The sequence below is a fragment of the Lates calcarifer genome, linkage group LG9 (assembly GCF_001640805.2).
Source record: "Lates calcarifer isolate ASB-BC8 linkage group LG9, TLL_Latcal_v3, whole genome shotgun sequence".
Classification (NCBI taxonomy): Eukaryota; Metazoa; Chordata; class Actinopteri; family Centropomidae; genus Lates; species Lates calcarifer.
In genome coordinates, this window is record NC_066841.1 from 18579346 (window position 1) to 18599274 (window position 19929).

Sequence of the window (19929 nt, forward strand, 5' to 3'; positions counted from 1 at the left end):
TCTGTAAAATTATTATAATTCTGGTACCTGGTTCAGCTTGCAAATATTAATGCTGATAGTTTCTGTTTATAAATGCTGACTTTGATAAATCATTGTCTTTTCTATCCCCATTCCATATGGAGTAATAACTAATTTCCTGTGGATCTAATCTGATTTATCACCCTCTTTCAAATGATGCATGGTTTTTTTTTTGTTGTTGTTGTTCATGTACAACTTCTGCAACACCACCATTTAGCCACCAGAGGGCAGACACATCATATGAATCTCATGATCTGATGGCTTTTGTCTTTAAATCTAGATAATTTGAAAATCATGTGGAACAAGATTTCTCCAAAAGAAAAAGAAAGAGCCAAATGACTGCAAGGTGAAGGATTTGAAATACAGTAAAATCAGTTTAACAAAAACCATGTGAGAGCTGGAGCTGATTAGTGTTAGGAGCAGCAGGCAGACGCTAGCTCTGCAGCTGCTGTTCTTACATGCTGGGATTCAAACATACATCTGCTGCTCCTTCATACATCTGTCAGGCCGCTGTGAGGTCCATACAACCATGCAACAGTCAGTGTAGCTTCACATAGAAGGCTTATATCTATATTGTTCAGATACTTGCAAGTCACATTTGTTTTGACTTTTTTTTGGGGTGCAAATGTCTACAGTTAGTGTCACAGACCTATGTATAGAACATCTGATATCTAAACAGCTCTGATACAGTGCAACTCTGTTCCTCCATTTGTTCTGATATACTGGTTTGACAATGATCTCCACTCACTGCTTTCACGGTGCACAGGAGACCGTGATGTAGAGGAAATGACCATAACAGTAGATAGTAGTTGGATGAAATATTTCATCACTGGTTACGTAGCTACATGATCCTTAAATCCAGCAATGATCACAGAAACAGCCCTTCTTTGATTCCACCTCTGTATATGGGACTGGACAATTAGAAAACCTTGGTGCTGGCTGGTTCGCTCCCATCTGACTAGAACCTGGTACTTGCCTAACTGTCAATGGATCTCCCCTTTCTTAGTTCTAGGTACGGGATCAACAGGGACCTTCTGATTTTTAAGACTTTAGTCCCAGCACACAAGTCAAAGTGTGTCTCTCACGGATAAGCATGAACAGATCTTTTTAGGTCCTTAATTTCAGTCAGTGCCTCTAGCTTTGGTTGCCATCTTGTTCACCATGTTTCTTTTACAGCAATAGACAGATGCAGATGAAAAGATTTGGTTAAAGAAAAAAAAAAAACAAACTGTGAAAAGCAAATAAGGGAGAGGGTGCTCAAAATGAAAAAGTCCTGATCAGCTAAAGTGCAGGTTTCTGGTGTATTACACTGTATGGTACAGATTGTCAGGTGAGCCTTGAGGTTCACACAGTTTCATAGAGGTGCTATTAGGAATACTTAACCGGGCCGTAAAGTGGCAACTGAGCGTCAATGGGGGGCCTCAAATGACAACCTGTTCTCCACTGGCAGAACATCACCTCCAGCTAGAACCACACAAGAAAAGAGGCTGTGATTTGAGATGGAAACAGCATCTCACTGTTCATCAGTCAGTGACGTCTGCTCTCAGAGTCCCTGATTTCCCAGCTTTAGGCCATGTTCCGGGGAGGGTGGTGCCTGGGAGGACACAGAGTCGCAGCTGACGAAACTGTTCCATCGCAGGGCTGCATTTACTGTCCCTACCCTGCTCAGAATGATGGATGACAGGAAGTGACAAGGAATTGGTCAAGAAGGAGGGGGAGGACGCAGGCTCTTACACTTCATTTCGTCCAAGCTCTTCCAGTACTTGTAGTTCTCCGACAGGTGCTCCATGAGACCAGGCAGGCTGGCAAAGGCTGCAAAGAGATACACAGAAAAGGGGAGGTGGTTTTACATAAAGAGACACACTATGGTTGATTTAAACCTTTAGGTCTGTCTTAAAACAATGGTTCCATGACCATATGTACACTGAGACAGTTTTTGTAATTGTAATTTGTAATTGTTTGTCCTGTCCATTTTGGCTGTGAAGAGATCCCCCCATAATTCTAATTCTAATCTAAGTGAATGGGGACAAAATCCACAAAAATGTGTTCTTAAGTTCAACTAGTTAATAAGGAAGTCTGCTGATATTACACATCAAAATCTGCTTATGGGTCTTAAGTTTTAGTGTCTCCAGAAGGAGCTGCGTGGAGTCTGATAAACTGCCTCAAGTGATGTCACTTGAGCCAGTACTGGTTGGTCTGAAGACTAAAGTTTGAAAAGTAAAACAGTCTCAGGTAGTAGAGTTAGACAGAAGTGAGCTGACCAGACCTCTGTAGGCTGCTCCTCATCTCTGTCTGAGCCTAGCAGCTGAAGGCTACATTAGCTGCTACTAGCATAACACACCCAAATCTCTTAACTGTCTGTGTTGAAGTTGCATGGTGGGTAATGCACAAGGTTTTGACATGGAGGAAGAATATGGAGTTTTAAAAAAAGACAATATCTGTTGTTCTGCTGCATTGGTTTTGACTTCTGATCGAAATTTCACCAACTGTCCAAACCCCCAAAATAGTCAGTTTATAGCAATATACAGTATAGCATTATACAGAAAAGCAGCTATCCTCACATTGCAGAAGCTGAGAATGGTTGACATTTTTACTAACATGTGATTTATTTTCTATTGATCCACTGATTAATTAGCTGATCATTTCACATCCAGAATTTTCTATCAAAAATTCTCACCCCATCTCTTTAACATTATGAAGTGATCTCTTCAGAGCCACTACAGACAGGAGGAATGACACCAGCAACCAGTAACTCTCTTGGTGCTCAAATGGGCATGTGAGCATTATTTTGAGACTTCAAAAAATATGACCCTATCCTTCAAGGCTGACTAAAATTCCTTCAGGAAACCAGGAATAAACACAAACACCTGCAGTAAAATGCCAACTGACTTGACACATTTCATTCTCATATCCGGCTTGTTCGTGACCCTCTCTGCATCTGTGGAACCAAGAATGACCCCGCAGTGACCCGACAGTGACCCTAGTGAATTGAAATCAGCTGCATGTGTGTTTTTGTGTTTATATGTAAGTGAAGTTCTGCTTGACTGCTTGTCCCTCCCCAAACTGAGTGATCGTAAACCTCCATCCCCTCTACTATTTTCCCAACTTCCCCTCCCCTGACGCCCTCGCAGTTTCTTTCTGTCCCACTGGCATTTGGAATCTTTCCGTGACATCAGAGGCGTGTTGACAGTAAACAAGTTCCCTCTTGGGAAGACTAAACTAAAAGGAAAATTCAGTGGGAATGGGGAGCTACAAGCACCATGCGATCCCTTCCCACTTCTCTTGACTCGTCTTCCTCCTACTTCTCCTCCTCAACCCTGTAATTTCCTATCCTGCAATCTGCCTGGAAAACTGAATAAATAATTGAGGACAGTAATGGAGGGCCAAGGTGAAAATCTGCATGTAAGAGATTCTGTTTCATCCTGACTAAACTGCCATTTTGTTTCAGTCATTCCATGTGAGTTGCTGAACAAACTGGAAATGTGGGCAGTGATTCAGCTACGAGTTCTGTTTCTAATCAAGCAGAAAAAGGGCATGTCTAGGGAGGCTCCTGTTTGGTACCTGTCCTCATAGAAAGTTGATAAGCAACAATGGTTGTTCCCAAACTAAGTTTGACTAAGAGTCAGTCTCCCACTTAGTCCAGAGTGTGATATCTACCACTGCTGCTGGATGGATTGCTTTGAAATTTTGTGTAGACATTAATGGTCCCCACAGGATGTAACTATTAGACAGGTTGCCATGAGCAGATATTCATGGTACAGAGAGGATACATTTTTGTGGTCCCCTGATGTTTCCTCTGGCACTGTCATTAGCTCAATATTTGTGGTTCACAGTGAAATGTCTCAACCACTATTGGAAGGTTTCCCTTGAAACTGTGAAACTATACATACACATGTACAGTATTCCATCTTTGGGATGAACTGTAATTTGCTAATTAGTAAGTATTAACATGCTAACAAGCTAAACTAATGGTAAAGATGGTGAAAATTAACTGCTACACATCTGAATGTTAGTGCTATCACTGTGAGCATGTTAGCTGATGTTAGTATTTAGAGCCTCACAGAGACTCACTGTAGAGTCTTGTTTTTCTGCCTTTGAACCATCTTAAATATTAATTTGAAATGCCAAAGCTTTTGCTTGAAAAATGATACATTAAGTTAAAGTATTATGCTCCTTTAAAACATGTCTTAACATGCTAACAAGCTTTCTGGTGATGTACAGGTTGTGAATAAAATGGAAACCAAACTATATGAGGATAAGTTGGAGCTGGTCAGAGAGTATCTAAACTTATTTGACAAAATAAGAAAAGAGCTGTATCTCACAGTCTTCATCAGCACTCTGAGCAAGCTCATCTCCTGAGGAAGACTGACATCTCACAGTCTGGGAAAAAAGCTGGGACTTGAGTCAAGATTTTTTTGTCAGATTATTGGTTTCAAGGTTAAGGATGAACTTTGATGATAAATCACTGAACTTCATTTGGGAGACAAGTAAGTTTACTTAATAATTAACAAACTGCATAGAATAAAGGAGGTGGTTTGTGAACTTGAGAAGATTATCAGAGGGAAGGACTGAAAAATTACAAATCAACTTAGATCTGAAACAATCTTCATTATGAATGAACTTCAAACAAGTGCCAGGGCAACAACCAGAGTTGAAGCAGGTGTGAAACCAAACCAGTTCCAAACTAATTCCCTTCCCTGGAACAACAGGTACTTTTAAAGCCTATAAAACAGAGCAATTGCAGCACATGTCTGACTCACAAACATGACTTTGAATAGGACCCTGACCTTCTAATAACATAGTCAGACCTCATGGTAAATATGCATGTGATTTTGTATTTTAGGACTTGGAATTGAAGTTGAATATAAAACATGTAAAATTTTCCATATACAGAAAAACAAAGATGAGAACAACACAGAGGCACTCAAACATACTGCAGAGTACATCATGGAAAATGTTCTTACCATCCCAGGCGTCAAACATATCAGTGATGAAGTAGTCTATAAAGGAGATCTGAGATTTGGGCACGCTGCATGTGTTCCTGTCAAACACTGGCATCACCACTGGCAGCCCTTGTCTCTTCTCCTCATCCTGTCTGCAGGGCAAACACACACAGAGAGATCACTATGAAGTAACCAAAGTGAAGATAAATGCACATCAGCTAAATTGCAGCTAGGAAGGTTGGAGGCCATAAAAGAGATAAATTCTGTTAAGTGAGACAATGAAAATGATCAAAAGAAACAAATGCCTGCCCCCCCTTTACAGACACGGGTTCTGTTCTCAGCTTTTAAGTGCATTGTTCTTTTAAGCTGAGCTGTATTAACACTGTCCACACACCTGTGCAAAGTATTCCTCTGAGATCCGTCCAGCCCACTCGATGCAGAGCTCGAGCGGTCTGCAGGGGTTTGCCACATCTGCACACTTGATCAACATCCTCTTTATCAGCAGACGGTTCTCTGGAGAGTTCCTGATGTTAGCTTGACCCTCACAGTCACTGTTTATGCTCTGTAGGAGGGACATTAAAGACATAAACATCTGCACATACAAAAAAATTATACATGCACAGTATTCAGTAAGTCAGTACATTTCAGATAACTTCATAGAAAGTCTACCATATGTAATTTGGTAGTAATTCTGGGTAAAAGAGACAGTATTCAGTTTGTACATTTGCAATTAATTGCTAGGATAGAGTAAAATAGTCTTTTAGTCAGTGGACAGTAAGTCAGCTGCAAAACATATGAATTTTGTGTATAGGTTTGCTTACAATTTGTCATGCTGGGAGAAAACAGTCCACTGACACTTACACTTGTGCTGGTCTCCTCTATGGCAGCCATTGGCTTGTTGATGCTGTTGACAAACTTGTTGACATGCTCAAAGTGTCTGGTCATCTCTGTGGCCAGCACCATGTCAATGATGGCCTGCCGCAGTGTTCGGAACTGATTCCTGCACGAAGCACGAAGAGGATAAAGAACAATTTGGATCAGCATAATAATAGTACACCAATGGATAACTGCATGTGAGTATAGGGAAAATATAACACCACCACTAATTTGTACTGCCGACCTGTCGATGTTCTTAAAGATGTTGCTCTTGCTGTCCCGGACAGTGAGCTGGAAGGCGAGGGCTGCGTGGTGGCTCTCCAACACGGCAGTGTCGTTGTAGAGGATCGCTAGTTCGCTACCAGCGTTACACAGGAAGGAGTTGGTCCTGCCCGGGTGGTCCACATCGTGCACTGTGGCTGCTATCAACGCCACCACCTCATCAAGCTGGTCCAGACTGCTCTGAATAAGACAGCAGAGACAGATAGTGATGTTAGCGCTGGACTGCACTGCACAGACTGAACTGAGGCTTGCAGGTTCAGTGAAAATATTGTTAATAAATGGTATTTTCATTATCATAATCATAAGATTACTTGTTCTGATGCAATGACTAACAACTATTTTCATTCATTTAAATGCATCCAATAGCTTATATGTGTATAGAAATGTATTCTGCCTCTTGTGCAAATCAAATTTACTGTTTTCCAAACAAGTACATGTCCAGCAACCCAAAGTGGAGTTTGTAGAAGCCAGGGATATTTTTGTTTATTTTGGTGCCTTAGTGCCTTGTTAGTGAGCATGATCCAGAGTCTTGTGTTATATAAGCAACACTTTGCATGTGTTTTATTGGATAAAAGCTATGTAGGGCAAGTCAAGTCAATTTTATTTGTACAGCCCAAAATCACAGATTTGCCTCAAAGGGATTTACAATCTATGTGACACCTTCTGCCTTTAGACCTTGGGGTGGATAAAAAAAAAACTCCTCAAAGAAAATCCTTTAACTAAAAAAGGAAAGAAATCTCTGCAGACTAACAGAAGAGGTATAATCGGGACAAACAATTGGAAACCCACTTTATCTGTGATTACTGCTTAAAAATTTACCATGACTAAAGTGACAAATTATGACTAGTATTAGTTCACCCAGAGGATTGAGGACACACTTGCATTAGCTGATTTTCATCAGCTAATGCTTCATTCATGCTTCATCAATGACTCATTCATGAGCTGTTTGGCAACCAAATGACTAGTAAAGTCTAATTATATTTATACAGATTCACAGTGTGACCATTATAACCTGACACTCACTAGTACTCTGCTGACACTCATGCCAACACTGTTTGTTCCATCATTCCAAATGTGTGTGTGTGTGTGTTTCTTCTAACCTTGACTCTCTCTTTGCGTAAGAAGTAGGCAGTAGCATGCAGCACGTCTGCAGCGTGCGTGGAGTTGTGGTAAGAGTTGGAGGAGTGGTAGCTGGCCTCGATGAGCTGCAGCCAGGAGCGCAGCGTGGCCTCCGAGCAGTTCAGGAACTCGCACGCTCCGAAGCTCGTGAAGATCTTCAGCCCGAGATAAGTCAGCGGTCTGCAGGGGTCACACAAAGGACTGGGTGACTGGACAGCATGTGTTTAAGCAGCAAATCAGTGTTCTCTTTTTCTCTCAAGACTCTTTGTTGCACATGATGTAGGAAATGTAAATCTTTATTCCTATAACCTGAATAGACCAAGTTGGATCTTTGACTGAGAGTTACTGTGATTTAGAAACACATGAAAACCTGAATCTCTGTGGATGAAATTTGCTTTCTTAGACGACAAGATACATTCTGCTCATATCTGTCAATTAATCGTGAAACAGCTAGTAGAGCTAGTTAGATTAGCTAAGACTAAAAAACTAAACAGCTAAAAGTTCAAAAAGTACAAGTTGGGTTTTATGGTAGGTTATGTGCAAGATTGTTTGTCAACCAGGAAAGGTAACATCATGCAGGGACTGGTAACCTATCACCTCTAGTCTTTATGCTAAAGTAATAGCAGTTCCCAGCTAATTTGTTAAATAATGACGACAAAAACCTTTGCACATTGGAGAATCTTTTCAGGGTAGGAAGTTATCATCGGCCCAAAAGTAGTGTAATGTAGCAATTAATCAAGTAACTGCAACTAATTGAAATTACTCCATTCAACAAGCAGCATATTGCCTTTTCTGAACTATAAAAAATCTGCAGTCTTTCTCCTCATTGTAGCTTCCTTTACTCAGTTTCTACCTCTGTTGTACCTCTTGTGTGTAGCTGCCTCCAGCTCCAGGATGTTAAACTCCCAGCATTCCTCATCATTCAGCATCTCAGCAATGGATGGAGGCACGTCATTCAGAGTGACTGGGATGGCCAGCTGGCTCTGGCTCATATCTACGACATAGACAGAAGTATACATACATGGTTCAAGGTGATTTGACCATAAATGGGGGTAAACCAAGAGGCAGCCCTGTGTGAGATTTGACGATGACTGACTGTACCAATCTTGGCTCCCTAATATCTATATACATGTGCAAACATCCTGGCTAAGTGTCTCACTTTGTAAATCTGGTCCTTTGAGGCTGTGGTAGAAAGATGGTGTGTGATAAGGTTGTTTAAAAACCTGTTTGACAGGTGATGGAGCTGCAGCTCTGAGGTAAGGATACTGTTTGCAGCTTGATGAAAAAGAAGACAATTTCTTGGATAACAGACTCTTGATTTAGATCTTCTCTCAGTAAAGTGCTCTTGTGACTTTAATCATCATAATGGGGTTACATAATAAACTTGAATGGAAGAATTCACACTCTAGAAAGTTAAAAGAACATTATGAAGCTTTCATCATAACAATAACCACCTTAAACTTAATATTTATTCATGAGATTCACTCGAGGTCTCATGTTCCATAATCTCTGTGATGATGAGGGCCACAGGCTAAAATGTCTACTCCTACCTGTTCTCTAACTAACTCTAACTGAACACTGTTTGTCTTGTCTTAGTCATTATTTTGCGTGTGAACCTGTGAAGAAAGGTAAGTCATTGTCAGAGCACTGCCAGTGTATCAATCCTGTTTTTCCTGTTTATCAATTTTATATTCCTTTTCTCAGAACTCTGAGGGTTTCGATGACGTCGTCCTCATTTTCCTGTTAGTTTGGTTGCACCTCTTAGCAGCATCACTTAATTCACTAATCTCAGCCCAACTTCAACCAGACCATAGGCTGTACTTACTTTTGCAGAAGACATATTCATTCCCAGAGAGTCTTCGCAGCCCGTCCTGGAGAAACAAAAAGAAACAGTTTAATCAATTTGAAACATGCAGGTACATTAGCTCCATCATTTATGCAATAAAACACTGAAGCAAAAGACAAATATTTCTATTTTGTTTTTTCTTACGTTAAAATATCTCATATAAGACGGCAAAATCAACTGTTAGTACATCTCTTACTACCCTCAAATGGGGCTCTATGTCACAGAGGAATAAGACAATATCATATCATACACAGACAGTACTGGTTAGTTGGATCAATTCATTTTAATAGGACTTGTAGACAAAAAGAAACAGCCTAAAAACTGTATAATTTGGTATAAAAATCTTTCTTGCTGGATGTTGCTGCTCTCAGTTGATGGAAATGAAAACTTGCTTTCAGGATAAACATCTCTGTGCGGTGACTCACCTCATAGTTGGGCTTATTCAACAAATTAAAAAAAATCAAAATAAACAAAGACTCTGTTGCTGCTCCAAAAACACAGATTTGATCTGAGTTTGAAGCCAGAAATGTCTTTGTTCAGTGTCACATGCATGAGGTAAGGGCATATTTACAATGTAATTAAAAAAGACTGTTTCTAACCTTTCCTTGCAAAATAAGAGCACACATTAAGTATCAACTGTGCCTCTTACACTCATGAGCCCTCCAACCAGGTCGTTGGTGTGGGGGTCATCTTCTTTGGAGGCTAGCTGAGGGGAGTAGAGCTCGGTGGTTCTCAGGATCTCCAACACACGATCCAGAGCCTCAGCCACTGTTACCGGACTGCTCTCCTGTGCTGCGTTGATGATATTTATTACCTGGGAAGGAGGGAAAAAGAAGAGTCCCTATTCTGTTGCAAAACAGACACTACATACAAAGACATGCACAAAGAGCCCTCTGCAAGACATGCTGTAACAAAGTGCTCCTTTCTTTGTGCATGTGTCATGGAGACGTGCATGTTATGCTGAAGAAATCTTGGCCGGGACAAAGCAGCTAAATAAAGCTGCCTCCTGAACACACAAGAACATCACAGGACCTGCAGCAGGAGGCAGAGCGAGACAATGTGACATACTGTATGTTACCAAATTATAACCCAGCCCACAGCTTGACCTGGGTTTATTGTTGCTCACAGCATCTGCCCCTGTGGCCCCTCCTCCTGAACATTTCCAATAAAATGTGACATTCACAAATAACACACAAATCCCCTGATGCTGACAATGTCAACAATGAATCCAAAGACATGGCGCTCTTTCACAAGAATATTATCCATGCTGTAAGAGATCCCAAGAAATTTAGCATCCTAGAGTGCACAGAATTTAGAAATTATTAATTCCAAGAAATAAAGTTGAATATTTAGTTTCATCCCAAAACACTTATTGGTCTGGGATATAGTTTTAACATAATAATATCTTGTAGTCAATGAGAATTGAATTTCCTAAAGTGTCCACAAAATACTGTAAAATGTACCATCTCAACAGAACAGCACAGATACCCAAGAAAGTGGGGTTGGATGGGAGTTATGTTTGTGTTTATCCATCTACTGTAGCTTCCTATTAGTTGGACTTCTTAAAATATTATGTATGTATTAAGTATGAAAAGATTTTCAGTAAGTCTCTTTACTTGGCAAGAAAGTTTAAATATCATTTGGAAAAAGAGGGGCATTGCAGTGACACATCCTTTCACTTGTAGGATATCATATTAGATGTTGTGTCTGCATATTAGCTATTTAAGTGGCAAGTCCTCCATTATTGACTCAGTCAAGCAACATTAAGGCAGTGAAGACAGCTCTAATGGACACTGAACAGCTTTGTGGTGTTGGGATGATACACTAATGTGCTTAAAGTGGCAGGGATTTGAACGGGCAGATCTCGTGTTCAAATTTAGGTGCTGCAGTGAAACTGTGCATCTCCTGATGAAGCAAGCTGGTAATGGGCCATAAAAGAACTTAATTCTTGGTGAGAATCCAACATGTGAAACCCAATTACTGCTGTTGGAGGAATGAGCTCTGAGTGATTTCTCTTCACTGTGTGGTATATTCGATGGTGATGATGTGAAGATGATGAAGAGATGATCTCCGCTGACACTGTCTTTCTTGTATATAGAAGTTTATTACAAAAAAGTTCAGCATCAAAACAAGCACTGCAGTAGTTTGTGAGAGGATCCGAGCCAATATGGATCTCTCTCCCAAACAGCTCTAAACATCAGTATATATAGGGTAATTGTTTATATGTTCTATAATCTAGCGAAACATCCTGACCGCATTCAATGACCTCTTATTCCAAAAAATAAAGAGGAGGGGAGAAAAAACCCCTCTCCCTAACACTTACATCTTTATATTCACAACCATTAACTTACACATGACCCTATTATTAGCAATCATGCAAAACTCTGGACCTCCTATGCTCACAACCATTAACTTACACATGACCCCAACAATAGCAATCATGTGAAGCTTTAGGCTTCCCCAAAGGATAAAAACTTATATGAACTTTCAGACACTACAACTGGGAGAAACATTTGTGTTTTAAAGGATTCAGTATGAAACTGTTCATTGGAAGAAATCCGCTACAGATGACAGTTTTCCATTAATCCTTTAGTGAATTCAATTCAATTCAGATAACTTTATTTATCCCCAAAGAGCCAATTAGAGAATTTCTCAACTGTAGAGAACATTCTGTGTCGTGATGTCTAGTTACCTCTGATGTAGTTTCATTTCAGAGAGCTTATTGAGCAGAATGGTGTAAACCCATACCATCAAAATCTTTTTGAAGTTTACAGGAAATTTTCCCCACAATAAGAGGATCCATTAACTGTTAAGTTGTTGCAACAAATGTACAATCTAGTTTTACAAAAAAATATAAATTTAAAAATGTTATTTTAAAAATAGATACAAACTCAAAACTGCTTTTATTTCACTTAAATTTAAAAAAGGAAACATGCAGGTTGTTCTAAGTGTAAAAATTTGAATAGACATCTCTCTGTTTGCTTGAGACTTACAAAAAGCAGTCAGTTAAGAAAAATTAGAAATGTCAGAAATAATTTTTCCATTGCTTGTTCTGTGTGGAACCATTAGGTATGCAAAATGACTGAATGCTGAAAGCAGCATACCTTGGTGATGGGAGCCTCAATGGTCATGGAGTGAATCCTGGCGACAGAGGAATATCGTCGATTCTGTAAACTGGGAGCTGTAATTCAGAAAATAATGATTTTATGTATTATGATAACCATGATATAGCTCACTCAGCCAATATTAATTCATATCAATATTTAATTAAGAAAAAGATCACAGGGCCTTCAATTAAAAGGCTATGACTGAACAGAAAAAAGGGAATAATATATAGAAAATATTAAAAAAGGAGAGGAAATTCAGAAAAATATAAATATGAAATTGTCAGTATAAGCATGCTAAGACTTATGTATTGAGAAAGAAAGCAAACAGTTTGATTAGAGAAGAAAGAAGCAGGCAAAGCAGAGGAGAAGCAGCACTCAGCTGAGATACCTGAAAATAGCAGCAGCTGCGTCACACGTGAGTTGAGGAGGGAGGTACGTAATGTCATCAGCCCACAACATCTCTCTTTAGGATCTCTTTAGTTCAAGTACCTACCATAACAGTCTGACTCATTCTCTCTGATTTGCCATCTCCAATCATCTCCCCATTCTTCATCTCTTTCTTCACCCTATTCTTCCTTTGTGTTCCTGCCTTTGTTATTTGACTTTATTCCCATTGCATTCTTATCTCATTCCACTCGTCACCTTCCCCCATCATTTTCTGCCTCTAATGCCTATCTTTACAGAATGGCTCAAACTGGAGCTCCATCCATTCAAACAGAAAATGCATTGTGAATAGCCTTACCGTCACTACCACGGGAGCTGAGCGATCTCGCATCAATTGAATCTTTCCTCCTGTCCCGGTGACGTAGAGAATGGCACTCTATAGAGAGGCACAGAGAAGTAATGGACATATAGTATATACTTAGACTGACGGAGAGACAGATTTACACTGATAATGAGTCTCAGTGCCCTGTTTCATGTCAAAGATATTATATTTTGATTGTAAAGTGCTTCTTAAATGTTGGCCCAGCTTAGCCTTTTATGTATTATCAATACATCTGCTATTCTGAAAAATAAATATCGAGCCATTTTTGAAAAACCTGGTGGGCAATTTATAACATATAATTTATAACTATAATTTAGAATCTATAATTAATGGCATTTCTTCTTGTTCCAAAATTATTTTAGTATTTCCAGAATCCTCAGAGTCCACTAACCATTTGGTTGAAAAACAGACAGAAACGCTGTTCTGTTTTTTTTTTTTTTTTTGATTGATTGCAAATGATTTTTTTTATCAGTTTAAGTTGCAACTCTTGTTTCCCAGTAGCTGGTAATGACCTACACTGTGTTCTTGCTCTTTTTGTACGGCACATGGAAAATATAAAACTGTTATTCTCATATAAACACAAAACAACTACATAAAGAATTATACCTGAAAATGCTACATTTGTGGTTCACATCGTACAAATTGAAAAAAGAGAAATGTCAATACCAGCTACCACATTTGTTTGGATTAGAAAAGAAAAACTTGTTTATACAGAAGATCAAATAATATTTCTTCCAGCTGGTTAGAAGAGAGAACGATTTTATAAATAAATAAATAAATAAATAAGAAAAGATATTCTTTCAAATCAGGATATTAATCTTATGACCTCAGCACACATAAAATTGTTAATCTGTTTTCCCCATGCAGCATTTACTTCCCTTTACAATCCTTCAGCTGCTATTACAAGAGCAGCGCTGTACATGCTGTATGTATATAATTATATATAAGTGGCTGACTTAATTTATCTTAAGCTAGGAGAAAGCTATGTGCTGTATGTTTAGATACAGTTAAGCTAGTTAGCCACACAGCCTGCTAAATTGCTCCACTGATCAGTACACATTTGGACATACATGAATATAGCTGCTCATATCATTATTATGTTGTACCATTATATTGGTATAATTAGCATATTCTAATATTGTATGCATATGGAAAACAGGAAATGTTGTAAGAAGAATTTAATAGTCCACAGAAATAAATGTGTGGCAAGGCAAAAAAAAAGAAAGCAAAATGAAAAAGAAATGAAGAAATTATGTACTTAAAAAATTTAAATTATTTTTGCTTTTTATATATTTGCATATTTTCTTAATTCATTCATTTTGTCAGATTTGGGGCTCCCATAGATATTCTCCATGACTCAAATATAATGATAGCATACACGAGTCATAAATAAACATTTTTATATAAAAAATTTAAAAAAGACTAAATGTGTTGTGGTAAATTACCTGACTGAGAATGTTCTCCACTGCATCTCTCTTCCTTGTTGAACTTGTGGACCTGACAGACAGAGAGCAGGAGCAGATTAAAGTCGAGGTCTGGATTATTAACAAGTCGCTGTTACGTCGCCTTCGCTGTGAGGAATATACTCAGCCTAATTTCCTGCTCCCTGAAAGCAACACGCTGGCAGGATTAATTCTGTTGATTAAAGACTTAATGTGAGCCAGTGATTTGATGTTCTTTGTACTTTGAACATATCTTTCATCTCACCTCAACAGCCTATTGTATTTTAAAAAAAATACAGCTTAGTCTAATAAAGTGTTTGATTAGTGTGCATTTAAACTGCAATTTTTATCACACTGAACACTGTAAGAGCATGAACAGCATATGTGCAGTCTGTTGTCCACCTTTGTAGAGAAAGAAAATTAGACAATATAATCAGCAGGTGATTGTCTGTGTGAAGAGCTTAGCCAAATTAATTTATCTTAAAAAAATGACTTGACTATATTAAATAGTAATTTACAATTGACAAGAGTTAATTTCATAACTGTAAAACACATATTTAAATGTTGGTTCTGAGCTACATTTACCATAACTACAAACCTTACAGCACATTTCCTATCTTCATAATAAGATATTTTCATGCAGGTGACAGTTTGTACAGTACATCCTGTTAGTCACACTCAGGCTTATGTAGATATGGATGTGTCTAATCTGGTTACAGAAGATTGTCCTCACCCAGTGACTCACTGCACCTTAACATATTGCTGACAGTGCATCATGCACATTTATGTGATGCTGAATACATATATCCAAAAGTAATGTCTATTAATTCATTTTTAATATACAAAATGTGATTTTTATATTTAGAAAGGAGTCCCTGACATGTTTGTATATTCAATTAAATTTTTAGGATCCATGTCACCGTCACACGATTGATCATTTTCTATTTTCATAAGCCTCCTTTCTAAATTTTTAAGTTGTTCTCAGGTCTCCACTGCATCCCATACTGAGTAAATAGGATTAAGACAGTATAAACACTTCTAATGACATACAAGGTTGCCAGATTTAGCTGGCTGCATTTTAATGGGCTTCTTGGGCTGCAAAGCACAAACAGACATCTAAAAAAACATCTTTTGAATTAACTTCACTAAAGCTGGGAAATAGTTGAGATTTTGATGGCCCTTAATTGAGAGGGAAAGACAAACAAAGCTGACCCTAAACCTGCTGTAAGTCTGGAGTGCTTAGACAAATACTGTTAACTAAACAACACAATGAAATGGAAACCGTGGTCTACAGCCAAAAGTCTGGGTGGGAAAAGATGAGGAATAATGTGGGGTTTTAAGTGCTCATAGGAAAATGTCCCAAGCAAGGATACAGTATCAGATCAGTGGTATCCTGAAAGGACCTCTGTGGCCTTGGGCTGTCAAATGGATAATGGTGTCTCAGTGAAAATGCAGGACATACCTAACGACATGATTTAGTTTAAAATGTCATCAAATACTAAACTTTTGTTCCTGCTGTGCATGAGTTCCCCTTTATAATGTGTGGTGGAAAATTAAGTTAAAAAAAAAAAAAAAAAAAAAAAAAAAAAGGACACCCCGATAATACTGTTCAGTTTGACAGCGCACAATTCAGATTGTGAAGGACGACTTCCATGATTTCGAGAATGGGATCAGTTGCTGCCATGTCTAAGGATTCCCAATCCCAACAAGCAGGAATGAATGCTATTTGGCTTTGGCGGGTAGACGCCAACGGCTGACTCACCTTATGTACACACGATGAAAGAGAGCAATGAGCTAAAGCTAGTCCCTGTGCAGCTTTGCCTAAGGTATAAATAGCCCTGGCGCCTGGCTGCTAGCCCTCCAAGGCCTTAGCCGGGGATCCTGGTGCTTAACCGTAGCTTAGCATAGTATGACGTTATTGGCCTGGAACCCAGCTGAGAGCAGCGACACACCTGCTTCAGAGTAACTGTGCACACTCCTAAACAGAGCTGGCAGCCTGTGAGGCTACATGCTCTGTTGAAGTATTTAAATCTGACACTTAAGCCTACGGTTCATTTGAAGTATTTATGTAAAACGTACTGCCAGCAGAGTTTTCAATCAATGCCCGAGTCCAGTTTGGACTCAATCATTCATTTCTCTACCAGGCTTGATTGGGCCAAGCTGTATTGTAGCATTAGGACTGCTGACAGACTGACATTTGTTTAAGCTTCACAAAAGCAGAACCAACTCACTGTGATCCTCAGAAGTGGGCTTATTTAAGTCAAAGGCTTTTGTAAATTAAATTTTGTTGAAGCATTTTCTTTCTCCAAACAGCTGCTTGTAGGTTTGTAAGCTTGTTCGGATTTATCATCCGGGCCTGCAAATCGGCAGGTTGGACAGATTTGAGAGTGAGTGGTTTAGAGTTTCAAAGTGCTGCTAATGTGCTGGCGCTATTAATCTTGGGCTGGAACAGGGCAGGCAAAGAAATTGTGTTCTGGGTTAGAATGTTTGCCCCAGGTTCCTGAATGAGCCCATATCTGATCAATGATGGAGATATTTATTGCTACGCTATGTTCAAAGCTCTCCTTTGACTTCTTGTAGGAACCTCTGACCTCAGGAAGCCTCCTGATTTTATTAGAGCATAGCTAAACAGTCATCACTGAGCACAGCATTTCATCACCAAAAAGAGAACTAAAAGACATTTGAAAGGAAATAGGTGAGTTATCTGTGCATCATTTGACTCACCTGATTGTTGTTGTCAATGTGAGGTCTCTTGATGGCTACGAAATGTCGAATTTTCCTGAATAGTGCGAGAGAAGAATTTATCAATTTCTTATCTCTTTAGAAATCTACAGTGTGTTATCTCTTTGGGTTGTTTAATGTTATCTTACCCTCCTTGGCCAATGACAGGTATTATCTTCACATGCTGTTGTATACTGTCACCTGACTTCTTTCTGGCATAGTAAATGCCCTGCCATTCCTTCAGAGACAACAGAACAGTCAGGCAACAATCTCTTATTTCATAGATGGGTAGGTGGATAGATAGACGCATACTTGTGTGACTGACCTTTCCTTTTTTGATACAGGTGTTGATGGTGTCCAGCAGGTCCGCTCTGTTCTTGTCACTCTTGGGGAGTTCCGTCAGTTCTTTCCCGATCAGCTCCCCCTTGTGGTAGCCCATCATCCGCTCGAACGCTGGGTTCACATACTGAGGCACACAGGAATATGTACGAGTTAAAAGATCATAGCCCTTATGTTCAATTTTTATTTTATTGTTGACATGTTTCTTCATTAGGCTAAACATGGGCACTACAGTTTATTTTATACTAATTCCACTGCTGGCCTGCTGTTGTAAATACTAACTAGTGCATCATATCCACAGTCCCTAACAAAATACAATATTCACTCTTTGAGTAATGTTTAATAATAAGTACAGTGCCAGCTGCTTTAGGTAATCATTTAGCCTTCTTTTTCTTAATGAAACTATATGTTTATGACCCATTCTTAAAGATGACAGGACAGGGACATTGGGAAGTATTGAGAGACAGACCAACACACTGTTGCTTTTGGTTGATTTAATTAGATTTGTTTACAATTAAAAACAAATTGGAATAGGTTTTGCTCCTTTGTATGCACATACGTGTGTATGTTATCCCTACCTGTATTATGTGGTCCTCACTGGTGATCTCCACAGCCTCTTGACAGTGCTCCAAAGCAGTGAAGACAGAGTTACAAGCCCTGTGGATGAAAAAAGCCATAGCAACTCATAAAACAGGATTAGGAAGTTAACTACCAACACCACCTTTTATATACATACATATATATATATATATATATATGTGTGTGTGTGTGTGTGTGTGTGTATACAACTGCATGATATGTGCGTGGTGAAGGTGTTTTTGCTCTGCTGTACCTGAGTTTGAACTGGCAGCGCACCTCTCCATGTTCAATCTGTATGAGCTCATTATAGCAGGCTGACACGCTGCTGTTCTCCACAAACCTCTGGAGGCCAAACAATGTTAAGTAGTGTTTGAAGGAAAGGGAGAGAGAAACGAGTGGAAAACTGAATGACGTCAGGACTCACTCAGTAGCGAATTGTTTTGCAACCTTCTATGTCATTTTCACACCATCAAACGCTGCTGACAATAAGTGCTGCTTTCAAAACTGGCTACGTGCTGCTATTTTAGCGTCAGGAGTCTCTTAGAGGCCCAATAAAAAGCATCTATGACAAACAAAGATAAAACACAGAGGCCTATGTTCGTCTGTTATAAACACACAGTCACAAGTTAAGGCAAGTTGTTGAACGTACTCTGCTAAATCCAGCACAGAGGAGAGGAAGAACAGATGGCTCGTCCTGGTCAGGCGGTCTATACAATGACAGAAAAGAATCATTACCATCTGAAACCACAGTCATTTTTCAGAAACATGCTTGTCAGGGTCCACACTATATGAAGGACTATGTAGTTTAACAATGAAACTCACTTTTGTGGCACAACGGCTAGAATAACTGTGTTTTCTGAGGGCTTTGTGGCACGGATCAACCTGGAAATACAACAGATGTGGATTAAAAGTCAGCAGGAGTGTCAACAGGAGTTCATTTCATCTACACTTTGAGCTAATGAGAAGTGGCTTGGACTCAGGTACAGGATAAACATGTGGGTAGATTGATGGTGATGTCATTGGCCACAAAAGATGGGCAGAACATTTCTGGGCTTAACACAGAAACACCAAACACAACATCTGCTTCAGAGGTCGGACCACAAAGCCACACCACTGGCAGGACGTACGGGGAAAGTGGCCCGGAGGTGGAGGAGGAATGCGAAGACAGTGATGGAGGATGAAAGGAGGAACAGAAGGAACGGATGATTGCAGAGATCCTCGTGGGGGATGTGGATGGGGGTGGGGGTGGGGTGGGGTGACGACAGTGACAAGGGAAGGGAGCGAAGGAGCAATGGACAAACAGGGAGCAGCTGCCAAACTGTGGTAATCAGGAGACAGGAGAGATGAATGGATCTGTTCCTTTACTTGGGGAAATAATGAAGCACTTACAATAAATCACCCTACAAAATATACGGTGGTGACTTTTAGTGTAACCAAGAACTTTGGATGGGTTATTACTGTATCTAACAATAACTACAGCCCAAAAGTCTGCAGAAATCATGACAGAACTAAACACAGAAGTAGGCTTAGCTAAAAAAGTAACAAGGAATATGAACATTTCACCAGCTTAATACAAAGGTTGTGAAAAGCCGGGATGTTTGAACATAAATCTTTACAGCCATTCTTGTAATGATGCCTAGAAGGTATACACACAGGCAATGAAACAACCATGGGACACACATTAAACAACACACTGGGAATCCTCTTTCCTCTAACGCAAGTCTTTTGTTAATAGAAAAGATTATTCAGCTTTTATTTGTTATCGAGTGTCAGATTTAAATTTCACAAAGGATTCTGTTCTTGAGTTTAAGATGCACAAATTTGTGTGAAACAGGGGAGTGAAAATACTTCCGAAATATATCTTGAAATGCTTGTGCATGCCAGAAAGTAA

At 39.4% G+C, this 19929-nt stretch overlaps 2 protein-coding genes across 3 annotated transcripts in view; both read right to left on the reverse strand.

The window, feature by feature from the left end:
- Positions 1 to 19929, reverse strand: part of LOC108873800 (3-hydroxy-3-methylglutaryl-coenzyme A reductase) — a 336264-nt gene that overhangs the window by 101002 nt on the left and 215333 nt on the right. The window contains exon 21 of one of the 2 annotated variants that reach the window (XM_051073077.1): positions 75 to 85. The exons of the other annotated variant lie outside the window; for it this stretch is intronic. The gene's annotated coding sequence lies outside the window, so the exon portion shown is untranslated. Of the gene's footprint in view, positions 1 to 74; positions 86 to 19929 lie in introns of those variants that run through there. 2 annotated transcript variants of the gene reach the window in all.
- pde8b (phosphodiesterase 8B) overlaps positions 92 to 19929 on the reverse strand; it is a 38467-nt gene continuing 18629 nt past the window's right edge. The window contains exons 4-22 of the mRNA XM_018694308.2: positions 18861 to 18920; positions 18688 to 18745; positions 18292 to 18380; positions 18038 to 18116; positions 17446 to 17586; positions 17270 to 17358; positions 17124 to 17178; positions 14403 to 14454; positions 12934 to 13011; positions 12189 to 12265; positions 9734 to 9898; positions 9064 to 9109; positions 8103 to 8232; positions 7220 to 7418; positions 6082 to 6299; positions 5823 to 5961; positions 5354 to 5523; positions 4983 to 5113; positions 92 to 1830 (exon numbers count right to left, since the gene is read on the reverse strand). Of these exons, the coding sequence (XP_018549824.1) occupies positions 1721 to 1830; positions 4983 to 5113; positions 5354 to 5523; positions 5823 to 5961; positions 6082 to 6299; positions 7220 to 7418; positions 8103 to 8232; positions 9064 to 9109; positions 9734 to 9898; positions 12189 to 12265; positions 12934 to 13011; positions 14403 to 14454; positions 17124 to 17178; positions 17270 to 17358; positions 17446 to 17586; positions 18038 to 18116; positions 18292 to 18380; positions 18688 to 18745; positions 18861 to 18920 (2086 nt within the window). The 3' untranslated portion in view covers positions 92 to 1720. The remainder of the gene's footprint in view (positions 1831 to 4982; positions 5114 to 5353; positions 5524 to 5822; positions 5962 to 6081; positions 6300 to 7219; positions 7419 to 8102; positions 8233 to 9063; positions 9110 to 9733; positions 9899 to 12188; positions 12266 to 12933; positions 13012 to 14402; positions 14455 to 17123; positions 17179 to 17269; positions 17359 to 17445; positions 17587 to 18037; positions 18117 to 18291; positions 18381 to 18687; positions 18746 to 18860; positions 18921 to 19929) is intronic.